The 14,952-nt window shown below is 34.7% G+C and overlaps 1 protein-coding gene across 1 annotated transcript; it reads right to left on the bottom strand.

The window, feature by feature from the left end:
• Nucleotides 1–2,710: 2,710 nt before the first annotated feature.
• LOC142634734 (uncharacterized) lies at nucleotides 2,711–5,937 on the bottom strand. Its single transcript, XM_075809002.1, has 5 exons — nucleotides 3,886–5,937; nucleotides 3,547–3,675; nucleotides 3,258–3,449; nucleotides 3,101–3,144; nucleotides 2,711–2,936 (listed from the first exon to the last, which is right to left on the bottom strand). The coding sequence occupies exons 1-5, from the start codon at nucleotides 5,935–5,937 to the stop codon at nucleotides 2,711–2,713; spliced, it is 2,643 nt and encodes an 880-aa protein (XP_075665117.1).
• Between the last annotated feature and the right edge of the window lie 9,015 nt (nucleotides 5,938–14,952).

Here is a 14,952-nt window from a genome sequence, read left to right as displayed (position 1 = left end):
ACATCTATTATTTAATTTATCTAAAATTAATTGAATTTTATACATTATATATTTTCTAAAAACTATAATTTTACTCTAATATGTAATCTTTAATTCTTACCAAAAAAAAAAAAATCCTTGAATAAAAGTGAAATGTAAATATTTGTCTTGAATCATATGTCGGTAACTGATGCTGAAATTTTCAAATATATATGAAAACTGTAAAAATGAAAGTAAAAGTTGTCTTGAATTATATAAAACTAACTATGAAATTTTCTTATATACAAGAAAATAATATATATTTATATAATAAATTGTGTGTGTGTGTGTGGGGGGGGGGGGGGTGGTGGTTATTTTGTGTATTTAAAAATTATGGATTTATTTTATCTTGGTCCCCAAAGAAAAATTAACTCAAGTGGTCTAATTCTGGACCATTTACTAAAGTGATCAATTTAGATGTAGTGTTATATATAGATTAAAGTGGTCTAATTTTAGGCCATTTTATTTATTTATTTTGATTCTATCGATATGCTGGATTTAGATTGACTAATATTTGTAATAATATTGTAAGACTTGGTCAAATAGTGCAGCAAAATTTCTCATGAGAGTTGGTGATGCAAGTACATAAGGGATTTGTGTTTAGGCTAGGGGTTTAGAAAGAGTTGAGAATTGGTTAGAGTAGCTTATAGCCTATAGGTGGACAAACTGTAAGGTTGAAATTTATCAACCACTTTGTTGGCTTTATTCCGTGCCAATTTGCTTGTAATTCAGCATTTAGAAACCCTGTTTTTAGGTGGGATTCATGTAAGGGTAGTGTGTGAAAAAGTGTGAAGAAATGCTCAAGACTGTGCAGTGAAGCTGGGACTCGCGACTGGGTCTCGCAGGTGGCTCGCGGCTTGCAAGCCGCCAGATGATGCATACAAGTGAAACATGTAGAGAAGACAAACAGTCACGCCAGCTGGAGCACTACAGGACAAAAAGTCCAGTCTGGCCATTCTGTTTGTTCGCGGCTTGAACTCGTGACTCATTCAAGTCGCGAGGCCAAGTCGCCAGTCAGCTCTGTTTTAAAAAACCTGACTATTCGCATTCCATTCTCACTCCAGTATAAATACCCCTCATACCCACAAAATGTAGAAAGCTTCCAGAGAGAATTTTGAGAGAGAAACCCTAGAGAAAAACAAGATTGACTCAACCACAATTTTCACATAGAGACTCTCCAAATTCCTCTACTCTCTTCCTCTCCATTGTTACATCCTTGAGAGGTACATTACCAAAACCTTTTCTCACCATACCCATATCAATGAGAAGGCTGTTTGGTGCTTTGGGAAGCAGTTAGGAAGGGACCAATTTCATTATTGGTTGATGCTATGGGCTATAGCGGAATCCGGTAAGTTAAAGAAGAAATAGGTTCGACGCAACCTCATTGGTGTAGGAGCTTGGAGGGCTTAGGTACACTAGGTAGATTAGGCTTTGAGGGTCTTCTGTTGTCCATATATCCCAACTACATTCTTTAGTGGATTATTGACCGCTTGGAGGGCGGCGAAGAGGTTTTACACCAAGGGCTTCGGTTTCCTCTTTGATAACACATCGTTGTGTTGTCCGTGTGTTTGCATCTCTCTTCCCTTAATCTTTGCCATTTAATTTCTGTTGTGGATGTGATTTTATTTGGTTTAGATTATGTTATCAATTTTGTTTTAGCTTATTTACATTTTCCGCACGTAAATTGTTTGTTAATAAGTTTGAATTGGTAATTTGTATTTTGGGGGTCTAAACGTTCAAAGGTGTTTTATACACATATTGAACTTTCACAAACCTCTACACAGAGAACCCAACTCTGAAAATTAGCACTAAAGGCTCAGGGAAATTCTTATCCATTACAATTGGAATTACAGCTACTTATAATACTAGCTACAAAAGCAACCAAGCTTTGCTAAGTGGCTCCTACTGTAATGGAATTAGTTACAGTTACAAGTAGCACATGCTTAACTGTTTCTAAGTAACTAACAGATCACCTAATACATTCATGTGCACTAATTGTCAAATAAACTACAATGAAAACAATAACAAGACACTAAAACACGACTCAATTCAGCTGCTGCCCACAAAAATATCCACTGCTGTTGCTGTATTTTCTATCCTGCTACTACTGCATATATGAAAATAGAAATTACTTCTAGCTGCTGATTTTGATTACAATTAAAACTTCATAATGTAGATGCTCCTGCATCAGCTGTTCAAGATTTACCTTTTTTAAAACTATGGTTAAATTATTTCTCTTTGTTGAGAACTTTTTTATTGGTGTGACAGGGATCTTAAGTCATAGTTTTCACCATCCTCTCAAGAACCAAAAAGACTTTGTATTCCCATCCAAAAAAAAAAAAGACTTTGTATATTTTCCAATGAGAACAGACTACACTCTCAGTTTGAAGATATTTTGAAAACAGCTTCATAAACGAAAGCAGTAAATCATTACATTAGAACATCTACCTCAGTTGCTAGCTAACAAGTTCATTTCAGTTTGTCATCAATAATGCGCTTAATGAAGCGATAGTCAGCATCACAGGCAGTAAAATATATCATGTTCAAGTTCACTGGAGTCTTCTCAAAAAACAAAAATTAAAGTTCACATGATTTCTCATCCTATCTGATGAGAAATAAAATCTATCGAGTCAAACATATCAAAGTTGATGCCATTGAACGGCACATCCTCTGCCACATTCCCTGTACTGGTTTAAGCCTTATCAATCTCAGCAAGGCACTTTTGTTTGGCCTCATTCTCAATCTGCCTTTGGTACTCCAAATGCCTTGCAAGCATTCTTTGATGCTCCTCAATCCTAATCTCTTCCTCAGCCTTACGTGTAAGTTCCCTTTCCTCTTGCTCTAATTCATCAGTGGTTACTGAACCAACAACCTCAGAATTAAGAGGATGATCTCTGCCATGTGCAGCTGGAACCAAACTGAAGCAGAACACAAGTGAAAAGATATTGAACTTAGTTTGAGCCTAGAGATTGGTATGACATATTGCCACAAATTTACATAATTTACATGCATATTTTCCAACCAAAAGAAGAAAAAGCATTCCAGAACCAAGTATAATAGTATGAATAAAATAAAGACTGACTTTTGCTCCACATTTTCCCGTTGATCCTCACAACCACCAGTTGCCTGCAATAAGGGAATTGCATATTATTAGGGAATTACTTTGCATGACAGATTCTGTATGTAAGATAACCATAATCACAATAAAGGGAAACAGAACAATAACCAGTATATAAGACCTTAAATTCCTTAGCCTTTCTGTGATTTTTTTTCTTCTTTTTATCCTTCGATTTCCCCTGTCCATGTCTTGCATCATCACCTCCTTTTTCAGTGTTCTTCTTGGCATCAAGTTTAAGCCCAGATAACAAATCTTCTAGTGCAGCATTAGACTTCTTTGTAGCATCTTTGTCAACCATTTCTTCTAGTTGTGCCTATAAAGAATAGGTTTATCCCAAATATATTAAATCATAAGCCAACAAGAAGGTAACTAAACATTCAATAGAACAGCAAAGAGGATCAAACACAAACCTGCATGAATGTCTTTAACAATGGCACCACAATCAATCGATAGTCATAAGAAGTTACCATCTTAAGTTTCTTCCATGTCAGCAGCATGGAAGCATTAGCACCCAGGATTAAAGCATCCAATTTGAAACACTGCAAACATTAAACATGGTGAGAGCCAATGGCAACAAAAATGCAGTATCTCATTAGTTATATATCAGAATGATTCCCTCTTTAGAAGGGACAAGGGAGGACAGATTAAGAGCAAAAGCTATCAATGTATCTCACCTAACATTTTGCATGTATCATACTATCTCATCTAACTTAGGAACCATCTAAGTAGAGAAATTAGATATACCATACCTTTCCAAACAATTTATCAATGTGCATCTGGATTAACATATTTATGTCATTGTCAGCTTGTGCTTTTTTCAAAATACTCCCTATGATATCAAACTCCATGCTATCCATCTCATCATTACTTTTCTCCATCTCAATCTCTTTTTGCCGCTTTAGCAAGAGTGACTTGTAACTCTGTGGATTGCCGGAAATCTCTTCTCTTCTCTTATCTTCTTCCAAACATATTCCCTCCATATCCAGCCACAGCTTCTCCTCTCTCAAATACTTGTATTTCCTCTCACAAATTTTCTGTAGCCGGCGAAATTCAGACTTAATGATCATGAATAGTTCCATTCCAAGATTTTTGCTAGCTTTTCTATAATTTGCCCACTCCTCCAATTGCTCCCCAATAGGCTCACTACCCATATATAACCACTGAACAATATCATCTCTATATTCCTGACAAGCATTCCTGCTTTCATCAACACTTCTAGAAGCTTTTGCACTTGTTTCATCAAGCAGCAGAATTAGATGAGACAAGTCATTGCTAAAAATTATCCTCTCATGACTAATAGTAAGATCGTCCATAGCATTGTCCATCGTGAAACTAGAGTAGACACCACCTAATCCACAAGAAATCTCAAGCTCTTCCTCGATGAATTCACGGACGCTTTTAAGCTCCGGTTCATCAAGAAACAACACTGAGACCAGCGTCCTATTCATCCAATGCTGCTTAAGCAGTGTTTCAGGGATTCGATTCTTCAGCATTTCCAATATTAAGTCCAGCAGCATATAGAGATGACTCGGAGCAAAACATTTGACCCCTATTAACACTTGTAAAATCGTCCAAATTCTCTTGATCATCTCGTCGCGGTTGGTATCATTGCAATAAGGCCAGTTCTCCAACTTCAAATCTTGTGACTTGCCTTTATCTTGGCCTTGATCTCCAGACTCATTTCTTGGCAAATCTTCGATCAATTTCACAGCAGCGTCCACGTCCACTGGCTTCCAATCGCCGATTTCAATTTCTGACTTAGGTAAAATTCTTGGCACAACAGACTGTAACTCCTCAGACAAAGTCCCTAAATGGGCACTCTTTATATGCTCCATATTCAATTCTTCATCCAGAAACCTCTCGCCACAACAACAACACGTCGAAAACTTCCAATTCTTCATCTCCTTCGCATACTCCACAGCCTCTGCCAACACCTCTTTTGCCTTCATCCCCATCGATTTATTCTTATCGAAATTCGCATCGACTCTGACACTCAACAATTCCTTCTTCGCCTCCAAGCTCATCTCGTTGTTCCAATAAGCCCTGGCTCGTGTTATAGCGTCCACATTCAACAAGACTTTCTTGAGTAGTTTTCTTGAAGTAGACGGTGATGGCAGTTCCACTAAACTCTGCCTCACATTTTCAAGTCTTGTGCTCATCTCTGCCTTCATCTCGAGTAAAGCTCGAAATTCCTCGTTTACATCAGCAAGTGAATTGTCCTCCACGAGCTTCTTGAACTTGTACTTCTTGGCTTTCGCTATTAGCTCCCTGAGTTTCGTTCTCACTTTCCCAACTCGAGACTCCAGGGTTGATTCTAGGGGAGTGTATTGGACGATGCCCAAGTTATCTTGCATGGGGTCCAATGGATTCTTGATGGACAAAGCGGACTCGCATTCTTGGATGGTGGAATCATATTGCTCATTGGTTAACAGTACCACAGCACGCAACATTGGGAAAGAGATGGAATCCGGGGAAAGCACCAGGGCTGCTTTGCTGAAGTAGAGAGCAGAGGCAACGTGTTCGTGTCTTCTGACACTGGAGGTGTCACTGATTGATATTGCGATATCCTTATGGACGAGGGCGATGAGAGCGTTGGCAAGGGCGGAGTCAGGGTGGAGGGAGACTAGGGACTTGGCGGCTTCCAGTGCCTTGCTGTAGTTCCCATTATGAAGAATTCCGAAAACTCGATTGCATTCATTGGACAGTGAAGAAGAGGAAGAGGAAGAGGAAGAGGACAAGGTGGGTTCGGAGGAAGAGGGTGGGGGGAGCGGAGCAGAGGAACGTTTCTTCTTGCCGGTCATTCTTTCTTCTTGATTTTGGCGGTAAATGGACAGAGAGGATGGGAATTCTGGCTTTTCAAATGAAGTGAAGCAAGCCTTACTCCAAAGGCCTCCTAATAAAACTCCTAGCTCTGATCTGATGTCTGTTCTCTTTCTTTTCTTTTTTTCTTTTTTTCTTTTTTTCTTTTTTTTTTTCAAAATTCAGGCATATATTTGGTACAGAAATTACTTTGGTTAAATCCCCCACCATAGTCGATCAGTTCTGAGCTATCAATCTCAGTAATGTCTTGTATAAGATTATGTCCAAGATATTGATCAATAGACTAAAACTGGTCATTAATAATAATAATAATAATAATAATAATAATAAACCGAAATTTCTGAAACTCTCTCAATTTTCCGTCAGCACAATACTAAAATAAAATGTTAGCATAATATTTAAATAAAATTATTATTTTATTTAAACAATTTTCCACGTCAACACAATATTTAAATAACATTATCATTTTAAATTATCATTTTATTTAAACAAAAATTATTTTTGTTTAGTTCAAACTTAAATAAAATGTCAGCATAATATTTAAATAAAATTATCATTTTATTTAAATAAAATTATTTTTTTTTAGTCCAAACTCAATAAGGAGTGAAACTCTATCTCTCTAACAAGTTCAACTTAAACTTAAACTCATCATTATTATTATTTTTAAACAAAATTATATTTGTTTAATCTAAACTTAAGAAGGAGTGAAATTCAATCTTTCTAACAAGTCCAACTTAAACTCAAACTCAAACATTGATAATTTATCTCCAAATTTGCGAGGTTAATCATAAACACTATTAAAGCAAAGTAAATCATAATTTTTTTTTAAAGCCGAGTAGAGGTATGAGCTCTTATTATGTTATTTTCATCTCTTTTACTTTGTTAAAAAAAAAAAAATATATATATATATATATATATATATATATATATATTTTATGGTCTTTCATGTATTTTTTAAAAAGTAATTTTCGTACATGAACCACCAAACTCTATTTAACTGTTTTTTACAAGATAAAAAAGTTTGAAATTATTGAAATTATTCTTTTGAATATAACCGATCTTTCTCTTATATTTTTCTATTTTTTAGTCATATATATTTTGTTTTGTTTCAATAATTTCTAAGCAATAAGTCATTTGATTCTTTAATATTTTTTGGTCTTTTAGAAGTTTTAATATCTAAATTTTTGAATTATTTTCTTGCAGTATCTGAAACTGTCTAACAATTTTTTTGTAAGCCATTGCACGTTCAAGCAATAGCTTCGTCATCAAATTGTAACACAAATTGAAGTCATACAAGAGTAAATCATGCAATAGTGTAATTTCTTAAATTTTTTATAAAATTATGTTAGTCTACCTCACAAATAGGTAGGTTCCCGTGTTTAGCACGAGTTAGCGACTAATTATTATTAGTATTATTAAAAAGATATTTGATTATTGATAATGTTATTAGAGTATTCAAATCAGTCTCTTGAGAATTTTAGCTAAACCGACCCTAAAATCTCATCTTCTACTATTTTAACAAATAGACATTGAATCGGTCTCAATATTTATATCTCTATTTTAATTATACATCATTTTTCTCTCCTTTAAGAAAATTGTATATCAAAAAATAAAATAAATTTTTTGTTTCTCTTCTCCATCCCCTAGCAACACACAGGCCCACGTTACCCACCACCACTACCAATCACCACCAAGTAACACCAATCACAACAAATACAATTACAAACTCAAACAACTCATACAACCAATGTTTTTTTTTTTTTTGAGAAACCTCATACAACTAATCATGGGTGTCGAGGGTTCTTTTTACGTTTCTTGTACCTTAGACATGCGTCTTGATGTTATTTGACAACGCTTAGTCTAAACTTTTTCTAAGAAGGAAGTTGGGTCTGGCGCTCTGCGGAATAGGCTCTAAAGTACCATTCTGCCGCTATCAGATTGTGTTCAAACTTTGAGTCCAAAGTCCAAGAAAAGAAGCTACAAAGTGGGCTTATCCTCTTTCTGCTGCAAAATGAACTTTTCTCCAGTTTCTGCCATAGGTATAACTTTTCTGTTGTGCATCAAAACTTTCTGTTGTGCAGCAAAACTTTTTGCTGTGCAGCAAAACCTTTAGCTGTGTAGTAAAACGTTCTACTGTGCAGTAACACCTTCTACTGTGTAGTAAAGCTTTCTTCACTTTTTTGCAACGTGAATGACTACTTTCCATTTTTTACTGTAGAAATACTTTTCTACTTCCTGCACATAAACAAATCTAAAACCCAAAGAAAATACTAATCAAGAAAATATTAGTTTGCATTATATATACATACATATATTCGTATATGTACTTATACATATTCATATATACGTATATAAAATATATTTTACAGAACATGAGATACAAGGTATATGTATATATACTTATGGCAAGATAATAATTAGTTTGTGTCAAAAGTAACACACATAATAAAAAAGAAATAAGAAAACTTCTACAAAAAAGGTTTAGCTAGTATAATAGCTAACATGGTAAATATAATAAAAGGCGCTACAGCAGAATAACTAGCTCAGCAAGTAAAGATACCACAGCAGGACAACTGATGCAACGAATGTGATAAAAACATGTTACAACAGAATAATTAAATACAGCAGATATAAGTTCTAATGAGTGAAATCAAATATATTTGCAATCAAAATCAAATATTGAATCTACTCATAGAATATGTAGACCAAGAAGGAACCCAAACCCCAACTTGAACAACCTTGTCATAAGCTTTTGCCATCAAAGTTGTGCATTTTGGAGAATATGCCTAAATGGCTACTGACTACAACTTTTGGGGGGACTTCAAAGAGTAGGTTTGCTAAGAGGGAGGGAAAAGATGGTCTATTAATGCATGCCCCTATTCCTACCGTGTTTTCTCTCTTCTTTTTACCACTTTCTTTCTTTCTTTCTCTCCGTTCTTTTTACTCTTAGTTTCTTACTACTCTCTTGCCTTATATAGGTTGTTCCCCCTTTAGTCTTTCCTTTTCTTGGGTCCCTCTCTCTCTCTCTCTCTCTCTCTCTCTCTCTCTCTCTCTTTAAGTGCCTCTCTTAGGTGCTTATTGATCTCTTACCATGGGTTCCCCCCTTTTGTGCTTCCTCCTTACATCCATGGCTACCTCTTCCTTTTATAGTAAACTACTTCAATGAGATTTCTCCATTTTACCCCTAAGGCTTCTCCAACTGTTTTTGGCTTGTTGTGGGCATTCCTTCAAGACTGCCCATCAACCCATTAGTTGCCCAGCCACTACCTCTACTCAGAATACATTTGCTGCACCACTACTCTTTTTGTGACAAAATTCCATTTTGTTTGTTCTTGCTTTATACCTCTACCTCTGGGTTCAAATGGATAAGGATTGAGCTGTCTCACCACATACCTCTATGGCATGCATCAGATTATCCTAACTATCTACTACTTCTTTTAGGTAAGATACTATCCCAGTAAGGTATATTCCTAAAAGAAGTCACGGCTGGAAACCAAATATAGACCCCTTTTTCCCCCACCACCAAACCACACCCTCTGAATCCCCTTGAGCGTGGGCCCACCTCCCTTGTATTGGTTAGGTACAGGTTGATGGTACTCCAACCCTTATGTGCTTGTTCCACTATCTTCTGTTTTTGTCTACCATAGCAAATTAGCTTTGTTTTGTTCTACTGCATGTCTCTGTCATATTTTTTCATGCGTTTCCTGTTGTGTTTGTCATTTCCTTTGGTTTGGTTTTTCTTTCCTTCACGTAATTCATGCTACTAACACGTCCTGCTGTTCTTTGTTTCTTTTCATTGTACTTCTTCATAATAGTTTTTACGCCTATCTTTTTATACAAAAGGATTTGGGCCTTTGTGGGTCAAATAATGTTGACTGGATTAAAAGGGTCTTGGGCCCAATTTGTCTTTATTTGCCGAAGTCATTCTATTGGAGAATTGTATTCTGCTGCAAAGCTGTATTCTGCTGCAGATTTGTATTTAGCTGCAAATCCTTTTCCCTTGCATTTCTTTCTTTGGACCTCTCTTGCTCTTTGGTCTTCTTGGTGGGCTTTTAGGCCTTGCTTTTCATTAAGCTTTCTTTCATATGGGCTTTTGGGTCTTGCAACTTATTGGGCTTTCTTCCTTATGGGCCTTTGGGTACAGATTTGCAAAAATGGGCATCAACAATGGGCAACCACCAAAGATCAAACCCAATAAGCACCACCAATTAGAGGTGAAGCCCACCAATCACAAATCAAGCACAACCAAAGCCAAACCCATCACCGGCTAAATCCACCATCAACCACCAAACCCAATCACTAATAAAACCCATAAACCCACAAAGCAAAGACCGAAAGATACAAAAAAATTTCATAACAAACCCACCATCTTAAATCCATAAACCAAACTCAAATCAAACCCTAATTTCTTTCTTAAACTTGAAATCAACAGTGGATAAACCCAGAGTCAACAACAAAGGAGCAAGGCTATGGGTTCGAACTTGGATGCCTCATGGTGAGGAGAAAAAACGAAAAAGAGGAGAAAGAACTATGGACATGACAAAAATATGAATTTATAGTTTTGGCAAGAAGGTAATGTCACTAGAAGAGACGAGGAGAGAGTCAATGTCAAAATTTTGGGTAGTTTGAGTTAGGGGTGGCAATTCGTGTTCGCATATCGGGGTTTGTGTTGTGTCAACTCATGAGTATCTGACTATATGGGTCAATACTCAAACTTTGATTTTTTGTAGGTCTTTTGCTATATTTTTATCATGAAACTAGTTTAAATGTCTAATGGAATTCTCATATGGCATATGAAACTTTGCATAATAATAATAATAATAATAATAATAATAATAATAATAATAATAATAATAATAAAAAAAGACAAGGAAGAGTGGGCAAAATGGCTATGAAGTTTTTTTAAGAAACGATATGGCTATGAAGTAACATATATAGTTGGACGAAATAGAGTTATCATTAGAAATTAATTGAGAGGATGGGATTTGACTCTACAGGGTTGGATTAATTATGGTGTGTATTACCTCTTTAATTATCCTATTCAGCTATAATTAATGGAGCCCCTACCCAATAATTACCCCTAATTGTTATATTTCTCCCTCTAGAGGTACACATACTAGGGTGACCCCCGTTTGCCCAAATTATTTATTTTGTGTAATGAAGGGGAAAATTATTGAATACTCCGGAAATACCATAAATATACACTCCCCCCTTTCATATGAATTGTGGATCTCACCATAAATTTAATTAGTGAGACCCACAGTTATGTGAGAGGAGGAGTACGCATTTATGGTACTCCAAGAGTACCCAATAATTATTCGAATGAAGGATTAACAGATTTATTGCCTTCTCAAAAAAAAAAAAAAAAACAGTTTTATACAAGTAGAATAGAATCATAGGTTTCGGCTTTTTATTTTCCTTCTTTCTTTAGAAGTAGTAGTTGTTTCTTTCTAATAAAAAAAATTAGAAGTCATTGAGGACTAGAATTCCACTTAGAGAGACCTTCTAAAATACTTTTTTTTTTTTTTAGAATGTTTCAACCTATGACGTCTGCTTCTAATAATAGCTCTTTATTATCAAACCAAGACACTAATCGGTTTTTGGTATAGGCTGGGATTGAACCCCAAATCTCTTATTCAACCATCAGAGGCTTCACTAATTAAATTAACTGGACCCATGACCTTCTAAAATACTTGGAAAGTCAACTAATTAATTATTTTTTTTAAATCCCTTCATAATTTAATTATGTTAAATTTAAACCTTTTTTTTTTTATCATTTATTATAAGGAATATATTTTCCCCTCTTTTCATATTATATCCCTCCATGTTTGCAAAATTTCAAAAAAAAATCAATAACTTTATAATTAATCAAATATTTATATTTTATATTTTGTAGTTTTAAATTATGCATAAAAACATTTATGGAAAGTAATAAATATCATTCAATTTGAACAAATTTTGATATTCATGTTAAAACTGCAATTCAACAAATAAATTTTCAAAAAAATCTAATTATATTAATTTTTTAGCCTTTTCACTTTAAGAAAAAAAAAAAAAGGTGATACTATACAAATAATTAAATAAAGAAAATCAAAATCTAGTATCACAACTCAAATATAAATACGATTGTGAGATTGAGGCCTTGTTTGGGTGTAAAACAATAATCACTCATCACTCAAATATCATCACTCATCACTCTATAACTCATTTTCTATCACTCAAAAATCCCCAAATATCTCCAAAGCCAGGTTTGGCACCTATGCCCGGTTATGTTTTCAACTCCAAAAACTCAAAAAATTGGGACCCACACTCTAACCTATGCCACCAATGCACCAAAACCCCTAGCCGGCCCCTCTTCACTCCACTTACCCCAAAACCCAACTTTACCAAACCAGAGTTCTTCACTTCCCTTCGCAGCCTCAACACCATTGTCCTTACTACTCCTCTTTTATTTTCATTATTTCCTTGGGTTATATCATGGTTTTTTTTAACCCCTTTTTTTGTGTATCATGGATGATGGAATTATCTATGTTCACTCAAATATCAATTTTTTTTTGTTCAGTTGTAAAACTCATCCCCACATAACTATGTATGAGATTTGTTTAAATTTGTGGGATACGGCCAAACTTTCACAGCCCACAATCGAGAAAATTAAAAAAAAAAAAAAAAAAAAAAAGAAGAAGAAGAAGAAGAAGAAACCCAGCACCCAAACCAACGGAGCAAGAAAGAAAGATTGTGGATCTAATTTGTGGAGGCCGAAATCAATGAGTTTGTTGTAGTTTTGTACTTGGTCTTCACCGTCACAGGTGGCAGGGAGCACATCAAATGGAGATCTCCTTCAGCTATGGTATGAATCTCCTTCAGATCAGTGAAAACCATATTTCATATTGACAACTTTTTGAAAACTTCAATCTTCTAAGCTAGCTTTTCACATGATATTGATCTTGGGAAGAGAAGATAAAGCAAGTAAAGGAAGGGTATGGAGAGCTTGTGCTTGGGAAGAGAAGATGAAGAAGGTAAAGGAAGGGTGTTGAATGAAATGGGTTTGGTCTGGTATGAAAAAGAGTTGTTGTGAGTAAAAGCTAACCATTGAAATGACTAAACATTGGCTGTGGGGCCCATATCTTGAGTGAAATTACAATTTTGCCATCATAACTATATTTCCATAACACAAAAACATCTAAAACTTGTTTCCAATTTAAATCACTCATTACTCACTTTGGTGAGAATTGAGTGATGGAAACAAATTCAAAAAACCCATCCAAACAAGCATTGCCTATGTGGGACCCACTCATTTTGGATGATGAGTGATGGATATAGAGTAACCAGTGATGGAAAACTATACAAATCCAAACAATCCGTGAGTTTTTTAGGGAATTTGAGATAAAGTGGAACTCCGTTGTTGAGTCCATACTAAACCTGTACTTGTACTCGTCTCTTTCTCTCATATCTGTTTTTACGACGCAGTCTCCTTCAACCCGATACACAAATTGAGAAAGATCTTCTACAACGTTGCCGAAATAGGTATTTATTTGGTTTTTCTTCTTCTTCTTATTTTCTTTTTCTTTTTTTCAGTCAATATTTTTTGGTTGTTTAATTTACGACATGTTTGTTTCATCATCGTCTATCATGATAACCCAAAAAAAAATTTATTGTCTCCTTCATGGTTAAAAAAAAAAAGATTTTTTTTATGAACTTTTCATGTTTAAGGTATCAGGTCTTCTTTCATATTATTGTTGTTCCCTTGAAGCTTTTTGGAGAAAAAAGATTTGATTTTTGTAAAAGAGTGAACTTTTGTGGGAAAGGTATATGATTAATCAAGTCTGGTTTTGTTTGAGCAGCCAAATTATTTTAGCCCATGAAAGTTTAGTTTTTTTTTTTTTTTTTTTTCTTTTTCAATTAATGAAGTTTAGGACCCAACAAAGCCTAAACAACACTCTTTTTTTTGGATTAAAAAAAATATTTACTACCTTAGAGTTTGTTTTATTGATTTTTTATAACTCAGAAACTTTTGAATATTTTCAAACATAATTTCTAATTAATTTTTTGTATTTAGGTTATGTTGACTTGTCATTTACAATTTCAATTTACAATATAATTAATCCATCCAATCTTCAATAGAATTTTGTGATCACTTTTAGTTGCTTTCTATTGAAACAACAATAACAAGTATAATAGTGTTTTTTTTTTTTATATAATTAAGAATTTTTATATTATATATTTGAACATCATTCTATTTATTTTCATTGTTATTTTTTTGGTGTATTATTTCATCGTTTTGTAACTCTTCTTGATGAGCATAGAGAGACACATGATAAATGAAAAAGTTGATATAATGGATCGGAGATCCGATTTACCTGAATTTATCTTGCATCACATCTTGTCCTTCCTACCCCGACAAGAGGCATTTAAGACTTGTCTCTTGTCCAAGGAATGGAATTGTGTATGGTCTTCATTTCCCAATTTGGATTTTGATAGAGGATTTTGTCAAGCCAGATATGTGTTATCCATATGGACATATAGACTTCATGAAAACTGTGCATAAATCTTTAAAAAGATTTATCGAGTGTGATTTGCAAATGCAGAAATTTAAATAATATTACATATATTTCTAGTACAAAACCTGTGTCCCTAGACTCTACAATTCCCGTATATGAAACTACAGTAGAAACCTTCTACCGCTTCAGAACTTTTGAACTCTTCAATATATGAACGTCGCCATTTTGCACGGATTCCAGTACGTGACTAACTCTAGCAACTTGAAGAAGGTTGTAGGCTGCAAAGTTCTTTACTTCATCAATAATGAAGATCAAGAAGTAATTAGTTACAAAACCCTAGGGAGCAAAGACGCAGTAACTTCTTGCTGAGAGAATAAGGTATTCGGTCACTTTTTCATATGTTCTCGATGTGCATACCCCCTATGAAGGCCTTTAAAATAAGCCTTATATATGTCTAGGGTTGTGAGAAAAGAAAATATACACAAATATTTTAGCATG

The sequence above is a fragment of the Castanea sativa genome, chromosome 5 (assembly GCF_040712315.1).
Source record: "Castanea sativa cultivar Marrone di Chiusa Pesio chromosome 5, ASM4071231v1".
NCBI lineage: Eukaryota > Viridiplantae > Streptophyta > Magnoliopsida > Fagales > Fagaceae > Castanea > Castanea sativa.
Note: the sequence above shows the minus strand (reverse complement) of the source record. Positions and strands in the feature narration are given on the sequence as shown.

Coding starts and splice junctions, on each gene's coding strand:
- LOC142634734 (XM_075809002.1), bottom strand. CDS start 5,937: ATGACCGGCAAGAAGAAACGTTCCTCTGCTCCGCTCCCCCCACCCTCT. Junction 3,450..3,546: donor TGTTAAAGACATTCATGCAG/GTTTGTGTTTGA, acceptor TATTCTTTATAG/GCACAACTAGAAGAAATGGT. Junction 2,937..3,100: donor CGGGAAAATGTGGAGCAAAA/GTCAGTCTTTAT, acceptor GTTCTGCTTCAG/TTTGGTTCCAGCTGCACATG.